This window comes from Trachinotus anak, unplaced genomic scaffold, assembly GCF_046630095.1.
Source record: "Trachinotus anak isolate AG129_WGS33_773 ecotype Australia unplaced genomic scaffold, CSIRO_AGI_Tana_v1 ptg000009l, whole genome shotgun sequence".
NCBI lineage: Eukaryota > Metazoa > Chordata > Actinopteri > Carangiformes > Carangidae > Trachinotus > Trachinotus anak.
The window spans coordinates 12,301,269-12,318,255 of NW_027273860.1; the positions used below are offsets into that span (position 1 = coordinate 12,301,269).

Genomic DNA, 16,987 nt, shown 5'->3' on the forward strand with positions numbered 1-16,987 from the left:
CTGTTTACACAGGAGGTGTTTTTGTTTCAAGCCACTCAGCTCTGAAAGACATTTCTGTAAAAGGTCTGAGATTTAGCATCACTTCTTGTTTACTCATACTACCAGCAAATCAGCCCTTCAGCCCACACTATGATTTCAGCAGCCAATGAATGAACCCAGCAATCTGAAGAAATGTACGTGAATTCATGAAATCGCTTCAACACATTGTATCTCCTATCATCTAGTCCAAATAATGATTACTTCCCACAATTCCATTTGCTAGCTCAAAGCATATAATTATCAGTTAAATGATGAAAAATTACCATGCGTAATGCAACAGGGGTCACTCATAATGACAAATCCACAAAGAATTATCACCAGATTTTTGCAGATTTCCTTAGCTGGACAGATCGTTTTAGCATCTTTCACCTAACTGTTTTGGTTCAGTCACCACTCTCATCAGCATCATCTCCAACTGCAGCTGGTAGCAGCTAAAAAGCTCTGATAAACCTGCTCAGCACCAAACAGGAGACGAACATAGTTAGCCGCCAGATATCTATCTCAGGAGCTGGTGGAGACCAAAAACAAAGCTAAAAGTGAATATTGAACTTGAGCCAGGTGACCACAAACACTGTTAGTGCTGCTGGCTAGTGTTTGCTAGATGTGTAAGTAAGCATACATACAAACAAGACATTTGCTATATAAACCTATGATGAAATAATATGCCAATGATGTGATGCCCCCCGAAGGTCAAAACATTTCGTCATATGTCTCTTCTGTTGTTAGATAGCGGATCGTTTTTACTAGCTTTCTTAGTTGCTAGATATGTAAAGATTTCTACATAATACTATGATTAATTATTGTTTTCTGTAACTGAGCGCTGTTGTTTATATATATGCACCACTTACTACATATGCAAGTAATTAGTGCGACAACATGTGCACACATGAATACCAGGAACTATAACAATGATTTCTACCATGATAAAGATCTGCTAACATCTTTGCTTTCCCACTCTGAGGAATCAAAAGGTTTGTTACTGATTATCAACACCTGTAAGATGCAAAGATTTTAGTGGCAAACAGAAGGACAAGTCCTAACATCAACACAAGACGTGACATTTGGTATAAGACAAAAAGTCACCTTTTCAGTTAAAAAAAAAAAAAAAAAAGCCAAAGGGTCTAATGTCTGCAGTCAAGTAATATAATTTAGGTTTTAATTCATACCTTGTCTTCACAAAGACAAGAACAGGATTTCAGTTCCTATCTCCCTCTGAACAATGAATGCCTCTGCACATGATTATGGCATGTATGGGATGATGCATATGTGGCTGAAGCTGGAGAAAGATGTACAACATCATTCATGCGAGACTGAGCGTGTTCACACCTTGTCTCGCCCAGATACACATATGCTTGGCTCTCTCCTCTCATCAAAGGCTTCAGCCCTATGTGGCATTGTTTGAATCCAACTCATTGCTGCCATGGTAACCAGAGCAGAGAGAGGATGGGATATAAATGAGAGATAGTGAGAGGGCATGACCCGTGCTACGTGTGACACTCATGACATCATGTTTAGGAGTCTGCCTGAATGAACAATGGCTAGGGTGTGGTGATAATGATGTTAGACTTATACGTAGGAAATTACTCTAATTTCCCAACTTTTTAACAACCCCTAATGCAGTCATACCCTCAGGATGGGATACGTTCATTTTCACTATATTTTTATATTATTTCTAAAACATGTCAAGAAATAATCAATTGATATCAAACCCACTGTAAAAAGAATATACAGATATGTCAAAGCTAACACAGATATTTGCCTGTTGTCCGAAATGCCATCTCATCTCTGTGTGAGATGACCTAATCTGAGCTGACCAGTCAAAGTAAGTGAAATCTATTCATCTTAAGGCTTTCATGGCCTCACCTGCAAGCAGAACCTTCCAAATGCAATGAAATGGCGCCAAGTAAGCCCAAGAGACCTACTGATTCTTCTTCAAGCAAAAAGGCCATCAAAGGATACCATTAAATGACCTGCATATAGTGCAGGTCTGCTTCACATACATTAGTAAAAGTTGCTGACTTATTTTAATGATTGAGAAGAGATTTATATATTTCACTTAATGTTGACATTTCTATAAGTTGCATCAGTGTTTTTTCAGTTGTAAATTATTGAAGTTATAAATAATTGTGTATAGTTCTCGCAGTTTTCAGATGAAAGAGTGTTTCAGTGTGTGTGTAGCTGTGGGAATGTGCCACAAAAAAAGCCTAATTTAAAAGATGATCCCAAAGTGGAAGGTGCATTGTGAAACCTACCTTCTGTCTACTGTGGTGAAACGTTTTAGAGTGGCTCTCTCTTTCAACCTACACTGAGTCTGTCAACAAACGTTAATACTGGAAAGCCAATCTTTACATCCTCAAAATGAGTTATGGCATCCGCATTTAACAGTTTCACACCCTCAAAAAATTCATTTCAAAGTAATCGAAAGGCTTTGATCCAACAAATCCTAATGTAAACAAGAGCAGCAGAGCAACATCGTTTCAGCAGTGTGCCAGTTTCTTGATATAGACTAATGTTTGAATCTGCACCTGGCCTATTTTCATGCCTTTGTGGAGTAATATAGAAGAGTTTCCTACTTTTTCAAAGCCATGTGTGTCTGTGTTGATTCATTTGAGACGTCACAGGGCAACCGACTATACTGACTTATGATCTAATTGATTATGTACAAAGTGAATGTTTTCTCTTCCTGGGAGCTTTGATGTCTAAATTGATAAGTTATGGTAATTTGTAGATGGATCAAAGCGACTGCTGCTGGAATAAGGCAGTATTTCATCTGTCTAGTGTGGGAAAATGAGGGCTGTGATCACTGAGTGCCTTTTTATTCTGTGAAATACCATGGGGTGGCAGAGTGGGTACAGATGTAAGATTAAAGACAAATTATGTTGGTAACTGATGTTATATTTAAGATTCTCTTAGAGTCAAATGAGCACTCCTCCGTGTGAGCATGCTAATGCTCAAATAGCCAAGGACACATGAACGGAAAGTGAAATATAAGAGGCCAGACAATAATCCCTCTTTGTTCAATGACAAACACACAAATTGCAGAGCAGCCATCCTGTTTTTCCTCAGCCTCGTCCTTGGCTTCTGCCGTTGTTTCCACATGAGAGGATTGAAAGCTTCCTTGCTTTTTTCTCCTTCACACCTTTAACAAAGCTGTTACCAGAGCAGCCTCATAGAAAAAGCAGAAGAGAATGTGCTGTATAGAGGAGTATTAATTTGCAGTCCACCCTTAAAGCCTGTCCAGTCGTACAGAGACGAGGGACGGGGGGATGTATGAGTGTCAGTGTCTCATTTCTCAGACAGAGGTTATATCTACATAACCCAACAGACATACACACTGTTCATTCATTACCCTTCCTGTACATGGGAGGTCTTTTCATCTGTAACACACACATACAACAGTGATTGCAATAACTCACAGTCATGATTAAAAAGTGGTAGGCTATTTACTATTTAGAGCATGACTGAGTATGGTTTGCCAAACCGAGGACTCATCTTGATGCATAACAAGGATAACTGACTGTTGTTTTACTGGTTTTTTATCTGGATGCATCTTATTATGGCCTGGGTGAAGCAAATAAAACTAAATCTATCTCCACTGATACATACCACTGGAATTCAGTGAGAAAATGTTATGGGTTTTTTTTCTGTAATTTTGGTGAACTAGCCCTATAACAAATAGAGCAGTAATTGAGTTGATGTTTTTAGTTACATAATCCAAAACATCCATTACGTCATGAGTCATGTGTCCTAATCCAGATGTTGTCTACTAAATCACATTTCCCGTTTTCTCTCATTGGTCATGCTGCTGCCAAACAACTTTGTTGCTTACCCTCGCTCACACACAAACATATTTCTACAAGTATTTATGTGTCACAGATTACCTGTCTGCTCATTTCTGGTCACACAGTGTTCAGAGAGGGGGAAAAAAGTGTTTCTTTCACAAGGTCAACAGCATAGAGCATCATCCTCAGACACTGGCGGCAGCTCAAAGCAGAGCCGCTGATGAATGACACTTCCCGAAGGGAGGCAGGGGAGGGCCGAATGCTGTGAATGGCTCTGCATAGCAATTTTATACAGTTAGCTCCCTGAGATGCTTCAAAAAGTTACTTTAAACTTGAAAGTGTAGAGTGAATAACAGACATTTGGACATGAAAGAACCCTCCCTCGCTATTATTACTGTTCTTTACATGACCACATCATGGTTTGTGTGAGGTTAATGTAAACTTGCAACCTTGGTAACATGATTTCGACTTGTCTTACAAGAAGTCACCTGATGTTTTCTTAAACTAAAGCACCGACTGTGAATCTCAGTAGGAATAACAATGAAATGACTTGCTTGGTCTTTCTGCTAAAATGGCTGCCATGTTTTGTCCACTTGTAGACTTGAGTCCATTTTGGGTGGGCTGCCAAGTAAAGCAGGGCTTGCTGTTTTGAGATCATTTTTCACTCTTCCCTTCTCTTGTCTCCTGACTAAACATCCCCTCCATCAATTCACATCATTAGCCTGCAGCTGTCTAGCCAGTGGTCTCGCTGAACCTCTGGGGAGATGTTTGCAACAGCAGTTCCTCCAAAGTGTCGAACATGTCTCTGAAAAAAAAAGGAGGGAGGGGGAGGTTGGATGGGAATGAAGATGAATAACCATGTTGCACTCAAAATGTGACTCACTGGGAAATTGTCAGAGACATTACAGATGATTTCACAGCTTTTACACAAACATTTCAAGATTAAGAAGCCACATATGTTACTGATATGCTGGAAGACAGGAAAGTGGTATATGGGCTTGTCTTGGACCGGAAATGAAACTTAGTTATTTCTGCAGTTTTCACAGCAGTGCTTGTTTCCAGTTCTAGTGGTGGGTAGTTCCTCTTTGACCAGGAGCCTGAGGCTTGAAGACATTAGACCTGATTCTCCTCTCTCTCGCTCCCACTCATTCTTTCCATCCTGTAATACACCTTGAGACAAGGTGCCTATTCATGTACAATGTGCCCCATCAGGAAATGCATTCTTTATGGTGTGCTATACTTTAAAGGCCTTATAAACTCACCACAGAGGCACAACAACCCCCCTCAACATGTTTGCCAGATAATGTAAAACATACTATACAACTTAAAGGCACACAAGCAAAGTTTCTCTCTATTTTTCAGCCATTTACTTCACAAAGGATCACAAGTTGTTTCCCTAAACCACAAGACACTTCTCACGATTTTTTATCTCCTTTACCAGAGTTCAGCAAACAGTAGTCCTCAGTCTGAAAGATGAATTGACAGCTTTGATGGCTGCTGTATAGTCCACCGAGAAGTCTACTGAGGAGTAATTACTGTAATTCTAACAGAAGTGTTTGGATCAGTGCAGTCACTGTACATTTTGAAAGCACAAGGAAAGAGATTCATCAACACTGAGCCAGGAGACAAATTCACAACATAATGCAGCATTTCTTCGCAACATTACAAGAACCAAACCACCAATTTTTCATTCGTTATGTACAGAAGTTTGACAACATAAGTTTCCTCTCTCTCTTCACTCTCTTTCACACACACACACACAAGCACTCACACACTCGGTTTTGGCAGGAGTTACCATGCAGGCATAAGTGGAAAATGGCCTTCATACTGCTCTTTGGGATGGAGTAGTTGGGTAGGGGGAGATGGTTTTTTAAAGGGGAGGCCCCTCAAGATGTCTGACATGTTTCTGCAGGACCGCAGGCCACTGGTTGGCGCAAAGCACAGGCTTGTGGTGGGCTGTTTGTCTGCGTGAAGCTGACATGGCCTCCCGTTCCCCTGCATCTGTTCCCCATTAGCAGAGCCGAGAGTATAAAACAGGGAGCTGACAGGGGCTGGGAGCAGTCTAGTTCTAGTTCTCGCTTGGATCATGGGGTTTGCTATCTGGCTGTGCGTGCTCTGCCTGCAGGCAAGCCTGCTGTCACACGCCCTCGACTGCTCAGGAGCGACTCAGGGAGAGCTGTGTGTCAGTGGACAGACCGCAGACGGACAGGTAAGAGACGCACTTCTAATAGAGGTGATAGTTAGAGAAGGACAAGGGTGTTCATTATGTATCTGTCATCATCTGCTGTGACACCAGAGGGGTAAGTGCAGCGTGTTTGAGTCTATTTAAATGTTGTTTGCTCAGACTAAACTACATAATAACTAACCCTTCTCTCAAATGAAAGTGAAAAGAATATGAATTATTTTCTCCAACAAGAATGCTAAAGGACATTAATGTGATGTGAGCTGGCAGCTAAAAGTGATGATACATCTCTCAGGAAATTGTATGTTATATTTTTTTTTTTAAATAGTACAGTGAATGTACAAAATAGTTGATACATTCTTATCCTATTTGTAACTAAAATCTACATTTCCACTGACTCAAAACTTTTAAATCTGTCAATCTCATTTCATCAGTGTTGGATAGATTACATAGATTTAATAAGTGAAGTCTTTCAGGACACATCACCCCATGAAACAATTAATCATCTTTAAGGTCTGTGCTTTCAGTTTAAGTCCAGATGAGCAGTCACATACTGATTTAGTTAGTGTTTGCTCAGACACAGTGTGGTCAGTGTGTGGACAGAAGCGTGGGTCAAAGGAAGCCAGTAACTCTGCTGGAATGTAAAATGTAAATTCATTCTGACTCCTTCGAAAGTGGCTGCTGTGACGATAATAGTGGTCAAGTGTGTTTCAGGATGGTAGGAGACGTGTACAGTCTAACCCTGACCTGCGGAGACATATAATTTTTTTCCCCCTTTCTAACAGAAACAAAGTCTCATTGTAATGGTTTTTACAGCCATAATGCCTCTGCACCAAAAATATACCTTTCTGTGGAACAAAATCCTTCATGTGGCTACCGGCTGTTATACTTTTAACTTGTGGTTAAGCATTTTTCTGTGGACAGTCCTCATGTTCTGTCCAAAGTAATCATCCTCATCTGGACAACGGATTCGACAGCTGCAGGAGGAGATGGGAGGATTTTCACCCACACATGAAAGACACTGAGTTGGGAATTCTGTTCCATCTGAGGGAGTTTGTGCCACATATGTGCTCTTCTGCAGCAGTTATTTGTAATGTAATTACAGCATGCGCAATTATAAGCTTCAAATGTGGTGGGAAACTAACTAATACCAGAGGCAGCATCTTTTAAGAGGCTAAATTTGCTCCATTTGGTTTAGTTTACTTGGGTTTGCCTCTTCCACCAAGGTCACTTGTGTTGGAATACATGAAATAAGTAATTTATGGGAGTCGTCATCACGCAATGTGCACAACAGCAGAAAGCCAAATGGACTGTGGTAGGTTTCGATGTGCATCCTAACCCCACCCACACACATACAAAACATACAGCTTGATTTTATGAGGTGGTCAAGATCCAGGAGATCATACCTATAGCCTTCAATGAGAAATGCTGCAATGTTTGCTGACTTGGGTGCTGAAGAATTATTCATTTTGTTTGTGTGTGTGTGTGTGTGTGTGTGTGTGTGTGTCAGTGGAGTACCTTCACACCATGAAACTAAATGAAGTTGGAAGCAGGAATATCTGTTAATGTCTTTCTGTGAAACAATTCACAACTGACAGCTCACTGTGATGACATTAATTATGCTGTAATGTAAATCCTCTTGTGTACTGAAAAGGATAAATACACCAATCATTAACCCGCTTCTCCTTTTCTCAGTATGATGATCAGATGCAGCAGAGGGCGCTACCATTAACTGAAGGACTGGTATGTGCCACCGATTATACTTTACTCCTTTACACACACATACAGTTTTGTTGTCTCCACCCAGCTAAAAACACCGTTCTGCACAAACAAACTTTTTATTAAACATCAGAACTTCGAGAACCACACAGACGTAACATGTACAGTTATAATACCAAAAATATAAATAATCATAAATACAAAAAGTAACAAGAATACAAATAAATTTGTATAATAAAATAAAATACAAATAGAGAAATAGAGAATTAAATTTCTAAATTGCACAAATCCTTCATCACACAAATAGAATAACACACTTAGGAGAATCAAATAATTACAATATTGCATTTCGTCAACACACCATCAACCAAGAGTCAAGACTAAACCAATTGACCTTGGTGTGCAGATTCATTTTGTATTATATTTAATGATTTCACACAACCCAAAAAAATTACATGTATGTCAAACTATAGGCCTGTATTCACAATATTATAAATGAAATGTGCTTTATTTGGAAGCAATTCGTGGTGTGAGTGACTTTAGCCTACTAATTACATTAGTTGTGCGCTATTAGATGGATCCCCTGCTCTAGTAGGGAGACCTGAGGTCCAGAGATGATCTTGTGAGATGCTGTCCTGGGCGGCTGACCATATCGCCCATATCAATATCCACCACTGACAGCAGGTATAAGATAAGTGAAAAGGTGCCATGGTATCAGAAAGACAGAAAACAAAAGAGGGGATAGGGGAAGATGGTTGTTAAATAATTAGATGACTATGTTAATGATTCCAATGGTGATATGATCTTATTGTGACAAAGCTTGAATTTGCTGGGAGAAACTGCACAAGTTAGTCCATTACTCACAATGTATGTTTCCCCGCAGCTGCACCTACAGAAACAATATGATAGCACGTCCACATTGCAATTATCTCCTCTCTCTAAACTGTACAGCTGTTGTGCCACAGCCACTTCTAAAATATTCCATCCCTCAAGACTGAAAACTGAAACAATCATCAAAATGTAGGTCAACAGCAATCACTGCGAGCACTTTCAGTGGCATCCGAAATGATTCCGAGGCAAATATTTTGTAGCTGATGTAGTTGTCTTCGTTTCAACAGAATGGAAAAAGAGATAGGAAGGAAGTTACTGGTGGAAACAACCTTTTAATTTCCACACTTATATAACTTGGGGAGGTGGGGAATAAAAGCACTCATGGAGTCAAGGCCCTGTACTATTATAAATTTACCACAAAATCCTAACTTGCAAACTGAAACCTGTTGTTTCTCAAAGTGACAGTCCATTTATTAGGGAAACGAGTGAATCAATAGCAGTGCTTTGTTTATGGGCAGATCAATGAGAAATGCAGGAAACGGTGGGGTCACTGACTGTAATAATTTTGCAGTTTCCTCCTCTTAATGCTAGAGTTTGCCAATAAAACAGGGGAGACAAAATATGAGGAGGATGGGACAGAGCAGGATAGAGCAGGATGAGACAGGACAGGATGAGAAAGTGAAGGGGCAAACAGAGAATAAGAGAGAAAACAAAATACACTCAGTATCCAGCTCACATTGATGCACCTTACCACACACAGAGACATGCAGTTGACGAGTTGTTGTTTCCCTCTGTGGTTGTGGATGTGGTTGTGACTGTCTCATCCTTGTAGGTTTTGTTCAGACGTAAGAGACAGTTGGAGCGGAGGGGCCCCACCCACCTGAGTCACTCCAGCCTGCCCGGGGCCGTCTCTGTCAAAGGCTTCCCTAACGCTCTCATCCAGGTAAACCACTCTTGTTAGTCACACAGGAGTCAGAGTGAGCAAAAGCCGAACATGGGGGAGGTGAGGACTGGTTTACAGCGGTGGCTGCTGCTGCCCAAGGTCCAGTGAAGTTTTAGTCATACTTTATAAATCCAGGAGGGCTGAAACCACATTATTTGCTCACTGAATTTATAAGAGTACCATGTAAGAACATTTATGTTAGAATAGTACTACACTAAGAGCACACCAAAAGCAAGGGCTGGGAAATGTGTGTCTTTTCCAAATTCAATTTAGTGGATTCAAACCAATCACAAATGTGGGTACAGTATGCATCGAGAGATAATAATCACTGTGTCTATGGTTTCTTAGGCTGATAGGTCCAGGCGACACTTGGTTCAAGCTGGGACTAAGAAAAAGAAGCGTATATCCCGCGTCGGCTCCTTCTCCCTCCTTAGCAATAACAACAAATCCACCCCCCTACAGGTAAGTCTCCATGGCAACCCCTGAGCAGAGCAACAGCTGGGGTAGTGAGGCCGGATGTGCAAGCAGAGTTATAAGGCCACATTACCTGGTTTTATTGGATCAGTTTGGTGCACTTGCCAATGTAATCTGTTTGTTTAAATGGATTTTTGTTATCAGGCAATGTCTTTTAAAGGAAAGCTTTTGGCATGATCTCATTCTGCAAGCTGAAAAAAAAAAGTTTATATCCTCCCAAAAAATGTCACATTTGTAAAGGACTAACACTGTCATGAATGGGTTTTCACTTCCAGATCACCAGAGCAAGGAGACAGGTGAAGCCTGACCCACCCAAGAAGGGGAAGTCAGGTCGTTCTGGGGCTTTCTCTGTCCTGGTGAGCCATTATATGATGTTTACTCTCCTACACACGAATGTACTACACTTGATGCATATTTACATGATGTGTTTTTGTTCTCTCCAGGGAGATCCACAGAACGAAGACCAGAACAACAGAGCTAAAAGAAGCATATAGAAGACAAGTGCTGCAAAATAAAATGTTCCTTCTTCACATTTTACCAAAAAACATGTAAACAAACTGAAGATTGGTGTGAAAATCTGATATTTGGAATAACAGCTTTGATGTTTATTTTGATGTGTGTCCACCATTACTGTTTCAGCTGTAAGCTATCTTACATTTATCAGCCAGTCTGCACTTACTTTTTATATATACTATTTTAGGTTTCTAATATATTCCTGCATGTTATCACAAAAGATCCCATAATAATATTCTACTCTGACATTTTGCTGTAACCTATTTAATCACAGATTCCTTATGAAGATTGGGGGTATATTTTTGCAGAATTATTTTGTGTGTTGTTGTATCAGATTTCAAACAAAGTTTAGTAGAGACATATGGTGTTAAGGTCTTTAAATATTATGCACTTTATTCTCCACTGGAGCCTTCTCTATAAAATTGGATAATAGTTTTTACACTCTCAGCTCCATTAAGACATTAAATTGTATAACAGTTCTTGTAGCAGCTCAGTCTTTCCCTCACTCTTTCCCAGAGAAACACATTACATTTCTCTCCGCAAAACGGCCAATGACTGATTCATAAAATTAAGTATCAGGGGACTGAAACAGCACTAAGTCCCTAATTACACATGACAAGCGCTACATATACTGTAGTACATGGTCTTCTCTAAGAGAGGGTCACTAATCCATTTACACTGCAGCAGCCAGGGGCAAATAGCCTCTGTGTGTTTAAAAAAAAAAAAAATCTAAATGTAGTCCAGACCATCTGTTTCAGGAGTCAAACTGTGTCTATTTAAATATGACATTTTTAATTCATTTGGCCAAGAATGGAAACACAGTACGGTCTGGACTAGAAGTTTAGTCTGAGTATTTTTCCAGGAAACTTACATCAACATATGCACAAAATCAGATCTTTGTGGGCTGTTCTGCATCTGGGTCTTTACCTATTTACAGCACATCAGATAATACAAATCACCTGGTTACAACTCTAAGAAAAATAGTACTTTACTGTGACGAGTACCTAAAATTGTACTCGGACTCACCAAAAGTGAAGCCACCACAAAATCCCAAATATGAGGCAATGTAATGAGAAAAATGAGCCTGTGTAAAAGTAGAAGGCTATCTAAGTGAATAGGATGACTCACCCTCCACTCATTTAGTGATGAAAGCTCTCTGCTCATGACGTAGGTGTGCAGTACACTCTGTGTCATTTTTCTGGTTCTATAGACACGAATAGAGAGAAAAGGAAAAAATAACCCAACAAAATGTTATCTATAAACTTGGCATTTTCCCTGAAAAACATCATTGGTGCTGATTATGCTTCAGCAACTCGCTCTGGGAGAACATACAGAAGCGTAAAGTCCTGGATTGGTCACCCATCATCAATGTGGATTAGCTGGTTAAGAGCTGTCTTGGTGTCGTCTTGGTGACAAACCACCACAGGATGCCGTTTTGATTTCTCCGAAAGAGCGACACAGATAAAAGACCAAGATCTTGTATTTCTATTTAGAAACAACAAGAGGGACACAGCTTCAGCTCACTCCCCTGTCATTGTCTCACTCACACACACATGCGCACACACACACACACTTACTCTGACAGCTGCCAGTAGGGTATCACCGACTGACTGTACCCTTGGGCTAATGCATCCTGGGAAACTCCTGTTTGATGATCTGATGGAACAAGGCAGTGCGTCTGAATGTGTGTATCAGCTGCAGACCATGCACATGAAAACACACACACATAGACACTACATACATCAGCCGTAAAAACCCATTTCTTCTGATGATACAAATGTTAAATCAAGAGTCACTCTTCAATCTGAACGTGTGTCACCACGTGTGGTCAGCATGCAAGGAATCGTTATAGATGTGTTTCAGTCATTGCGGTTGTGTAATGGTGTGTGGCATTGTTTCCACTCCACTTTGGGTTCACTCATCCCTTTGAGAACAAAGCTGATGGTAATCACGACTCACCAAATAATTTGGAAGCCTTCAATCTATAGGATTGCGGTAGGAAATGGCAAAAGCAGAGTGATATGTCAGGATTTCCCATAAAAGCTCAGTCAGGTTCATGTGTAGTTAGTGGCTTACAGCCAACATCCGTTTCAAGCACTAGAAACCACTGCATAAGTATTAGTTTCTTGTTGACAGGGGCATATCACCCCAAACAACATGCAATGTGGGAAAATACAGTCACAAACAAGTTCTATGTTAGGAGTGGAGAGAGGTTTGTCCTTAAAGAAAGTACATTCAACTATTAATCTTTTTGTTTTATCTGAAGAATAATTTAGGCTCATGCCAGGCTTTGGCTAATATTTGTATTGGTAATAATAGACTTACCTAGAAAATTGTTTCATCTGGGGGCATGACGGCATTGCTAAAAAAGTTTGCCAAGTAAACATGAGCAGTCAGATTGTCCAGATCTTAAACAAACCCTTAGGAAAATTCAGCATCATGGTTCCAGACTTCTAAATCACCACCCACATCTGACTTGAGCTCCACACAGATCAGCTGTTGTATGCACTGATGGCTCTTCCCCGGCTTAGAGAAACAAAATACCAAAAAATATAGTTAGATTTAAAAATGAGGATTTCATCATCCTACCTAGCTACATAGCTAGAACCATGAAAAGTAGTGAGAGAGCAGTGGTGAGAAGCATGGTTAAATATAACACAGCTGTACAAGTTGTTTTAAATCAACATTTGTCATTTTGGAAAATATACTTATTCACTTTCTTGCCGACTGATACCCATTAAGCTACCAGCAGCTGGCTAACTTAGCTTAACATTAGCAGTGGAAACAGGGAAACAGTTTCCCCCTGTTCCCAGTCTTTGTTGACTAAGTTAGCTAGCTGCTCATAGCTTCATATTTAGCATACAGACATGAGAGTGGTGTCATTCTTTTCCTTTAACTCCTGGCAAGAAAAGAAATAAGTATATCTCATAAAGTGTCAAATTTTTCCTTTAATTTGACATTTCTTTCACTCATGAAAAATGTTAGCAACCGCTATAGCATCCACTGTATTCACACATCCTAATAAAGTGAGTTTGATAATCAGGCGTTTGCAACTTGTTTTATAGTCTGACAGCTTGAATTAGATCTTGAAACTAAACAAGGTGTTGTATCAACTGAGGACTTTCTGTAAAGACAAGGTATTCCCTGCTCAGGACAGTATTCCTGAAATGGCTTTCCTCATCTATTCTCTTTCCACTGACCTCAGACCATGACCTCGCTTTCAGACTCACTTTGGCTCCTTCTCTTCATCTCCTGCCACTTCCCATCAGATCAGATACAGGGCGTTGGCTGTCTTCCCCATGTCACTCCTCTCTGGCCTGACATCACCCCCCCCAAACAGTCTCCCTCTCTGCCTGTCAAAACTTCAAACTGCTGTCACAGCAGCCCGGCCCTGTCTCATGCCTCCGGCCTTAATGGAGAAAAGGCAGAGAGGGATAGAAACAGAGATGTATGTTTAATATGTGTAACTCCTCAGTAAAAGTGTTGTGATGTCAGCTCAATATATCAGCCTGCTGACCTTTCAACATGTATGACAACAGAAGTGTTATTTATGGGCCAATGCAGAATCCATTGACTTTTCCAGGCCCTGTCAGCTTCCTATTATAAACAAAGCCTTGGTCTGCACATCCAGAGGCAGTCTGCCACCTGCAACCCCTTCATTTTGTTGCTAAAACGTCAACTAAATGTTTCTGACACTGCTGAAATCTAATTTAAATCAAACTTTGTGGTCACAGTCTCTAATGACATCCATATAACCCACAGTTAATGTGAAATGTTGATGCAACGGTGTACATTGCAGCTAGCAGGCTAATAATTACCAATATATTACAGACCACTATGATTTTACTAATCGTTTCCATTGGATACAAATGACTCATCACCATAAAATATCTGGAATTGAGAAATAGTTGCTTTGTTTTAAAGGGATAGTTCAACATTTTGGGAAATACACTCTTTTGACAAGGGTAAAATGAGAAAACTTATACCATTTATGTATCCTAAATAAGAATCTAGAATCAGGAGATTATTCTAGCTTATCTTAACATTTGGCCACAGTCAGCAGAAGCTACATTCAGCATAGCCACCCATTGCCTGCTTTCATGGTAAATCTACCTAAATAACCAAACCCTACAATACATTTAAATATTACAGGAAAATGAAGTTAGCAGCCTGTAAACTGTCCAGGAGAAGTATAGCAAGTTCTCTCCATCTCTGAAATGCCTCATCAATATTCACACATATGCATTTCAAGGGGTGTGCACAACAAACACAAAGCAAGAATGCTCTCTCTCTCTCTTTGAGAAGATTTGAGATTGGCCAAGGTCTCCCATCTCCCATCATTTTTTGCCCATTGATGAAAAAAGTTACTGCGTAGCTCAGCTTTAACTAAATCCCCATTCAACTTTTTAATGGATTTAAACAAATGAAACACAACATATGTAGTGAGGTTTAGAAGGGCTGGTAGACACATTCTGTTATCTTCAGACAAAACCCATTTCCCAGTTTACCCCAGTTCCCACTCCTTAAGTTAAACTAAGCTAACTGTCCCTTGGCTCCATCTTCAAATTTAACAGACAGACTTGACAGTGCTGTCTTCAAGAGAGTAATTAAGCATATTTCCCACAATTTTAAACTATTTAATAAAATGTCATACAGCCAGTTGTTATGATAGAAGCATCTACATCACAGTTTCACCAAAATGGGTTTTACAAGGAGTCTACATGCCAATGGCCACTATAGTCTTGACAGGAGTCCCCACATTCTTCACTATTACTAATTCACAGACAATAAATGCCTCTCGGCTTAGAGAAAATTTAGACACAGAATATTGAAAGAAAAATCTAAAAGAAAAATGCAAGATTTTTTCAATTCCGTAGATGAGACCTATGCAATTCATCTATGTAGGACTCCCTGAAAATGATGGATGCCTGCTGAGTCACTGCCATGGGCCAATCTCTGCCCTGCTCACTACATTAAAGCAGAAAATATTGCTGAGTTTGACCCACTGCCCACTATATAGGACCACAGACAGCTGATTTATTAAGAAGGGAATACCTGCAGACAGGGTGAATCAATTTCACAGATATAGATTAGAATAGGATGGCCGAGAGAACTGACAATGAACTGAGAGAGAGGCATTTCTACAAAATATATCTCGAGGAATAAGGAGACAAAGAATCATAGAAGATTGCTGGCAACTAGGCTAAAGCAATCTCTGATCAATCAGAACTCAAGGCTTGGTGGAATTAAATTGCACAAACAGGACAAAGGATTAAGGATGGGATGAGAGGCAGGTTTGGGTCAGCCTGAGCCAAACAGTCTGAAACGTGAGTTCTCTCTCTCTCTCTCTCTCTCTCTCATTCACCTTTCTCTTTGGTATGACACAAAGGTCACTGTGGGCTGTGAAGTGGACAGGGCTGTCAGTGGAGAGAGGAGCTGAAGAGGCAGCACAGGGAGTCAGGCAGGCAGGGAAGGAATTCCAATCAGCCTGATGGAGCCACAAAGATGAAAACTTCTTACAAAGGCTGTGACCACCATATCCCCTCAGACCTGAAGAGTGAGTGGGGAGGGAGGGATGAGCAGGCTGGAAAAGGGTAATATGGGCTTGGATGGTACAAATTGTTGGCTGGAAATAACACTGCACCCTCCAGCCACCACCTCAATGACTCTATAACCATTTGTGAAACTTACAGAGGCTCTAAACTGACACAATTATGTTCTGCAGATGAAAACAAGGGTGGAAAGGAACACTACATTCCTCAGTTACATTCCTCAAGGGCAGCCGAGTAATGGAATCTCTGGGCCAGGAAATATTATGAATAAGTGCAAAAGAGCAGCATAACATATTAGGTCATTGTCTCTTAGTCGACAAACCACTTCAGGGATCTTTGGTGAAAAATAAGGAGAAAAGTGCTTTTAGCTTGTGGTTGTAAAAGAAACCTGCTTCCACTTTTCCAGCCAGAGTTGCATGTAGAAGTCATTTTAAAAGATCAAAACGGCACAAATGACCTCTGATTACTGGGAACGATTAAGTCCTATGAGGTAGCACAAACTGCTGAGAGAAATCCTGTATGCATTTTCATTTCTCCTTTATCACTCATCCTATAACTGCCTCCGCATCTATATCTTATCTCCCTGTTATCTGTATGAGGCTCTGCACAGTAAAAGCATAAAAATAGACGTCAGTCAGCATCATTTGTGTACGATAAAGAATGAAATACCAAATGTTCTGTGGGATAGACATGAAGGGCTGTGGGACATAAAGAATGTGGGCTGTAAGAAAAGAAAAAAGAGAAGAAATAAACTTTTTGTGGCTTTTGTGCCCACAGCTTGTAAACTTCCCAAAGTTCAACTCCAAGTCCCATAAGGTCTAGAGGGTGTCCGCTAGGGAAGACACATATTAATATTTCATTTGAGGCCAAATCTCTCTCTGAACATTATGGAGAGAGAGAGAGAGAGAGAGAGAGAGAGAGAGAGAGAGAGAGAGAGAAAGAGAGAGAGAAG

General features: G+C 40.3%; 1 protein-coding gene across 1 annotated transcript; it reads left to right on the forward strand.

Annotated features, from left to right (window-relative positions):
- The first annotated feature begins 5,802 nt into the window (after positions 1 to 5,802).
- On the forward strand, positions 5,803 to 10,962 carry LOC139625419 (uncharacterized). The gene is made up of 6 exons (XM_071485383.1): positions 5,803 to 6,030; positions 7,699 to 7,746; positions 9,386 to 9,496; positions 9,845 to 9,958; positions 10,246 to 10,326; positions 10,414 to 10,962. Exons 1-6 carry the CDS (start codon positions 5,908 to 5,910, stop codon positions 10,462 to 10,464), a joined length of 528 nt encoding a protein of 175 aa, XP_071341484.1. The 5' UTR covers positions 5,803 to 5,907; the 3' UTR covers positions 10,465 to 10,962.
- Positions 10,963 to 16,987: the final 6,025 nt, after the last annotated feature.

What these genes read in the sequence shown, in the direction of transcription:
- LOC139625419 (XM_071485383.1), top strand. Translation starts at nt 5,908, where the DNA reads ATGGGGTTTGCTATCTGGCTGTGCGTGCTCTGCCTGCAGGCAAGCCTG. An exon ending in ACAAATCCACCCCCCTACAG is followed by an intron (nt 9,959 to 10,245) that starts GTAAGTCTCCAT and finishes TTTCACTTCCAG; the next exon opens with ATCACCAGAGCAAGGAGACA. An exon ending in CTGGGGCTTTCTCTGTCCTG is followed by an intron (nt 10,327 to 10,413) that starts GTGAGCCATTAT and finishes TGTTCTCTCCAG; the next exon opens with GGAGATCCACAGAACGAAGA.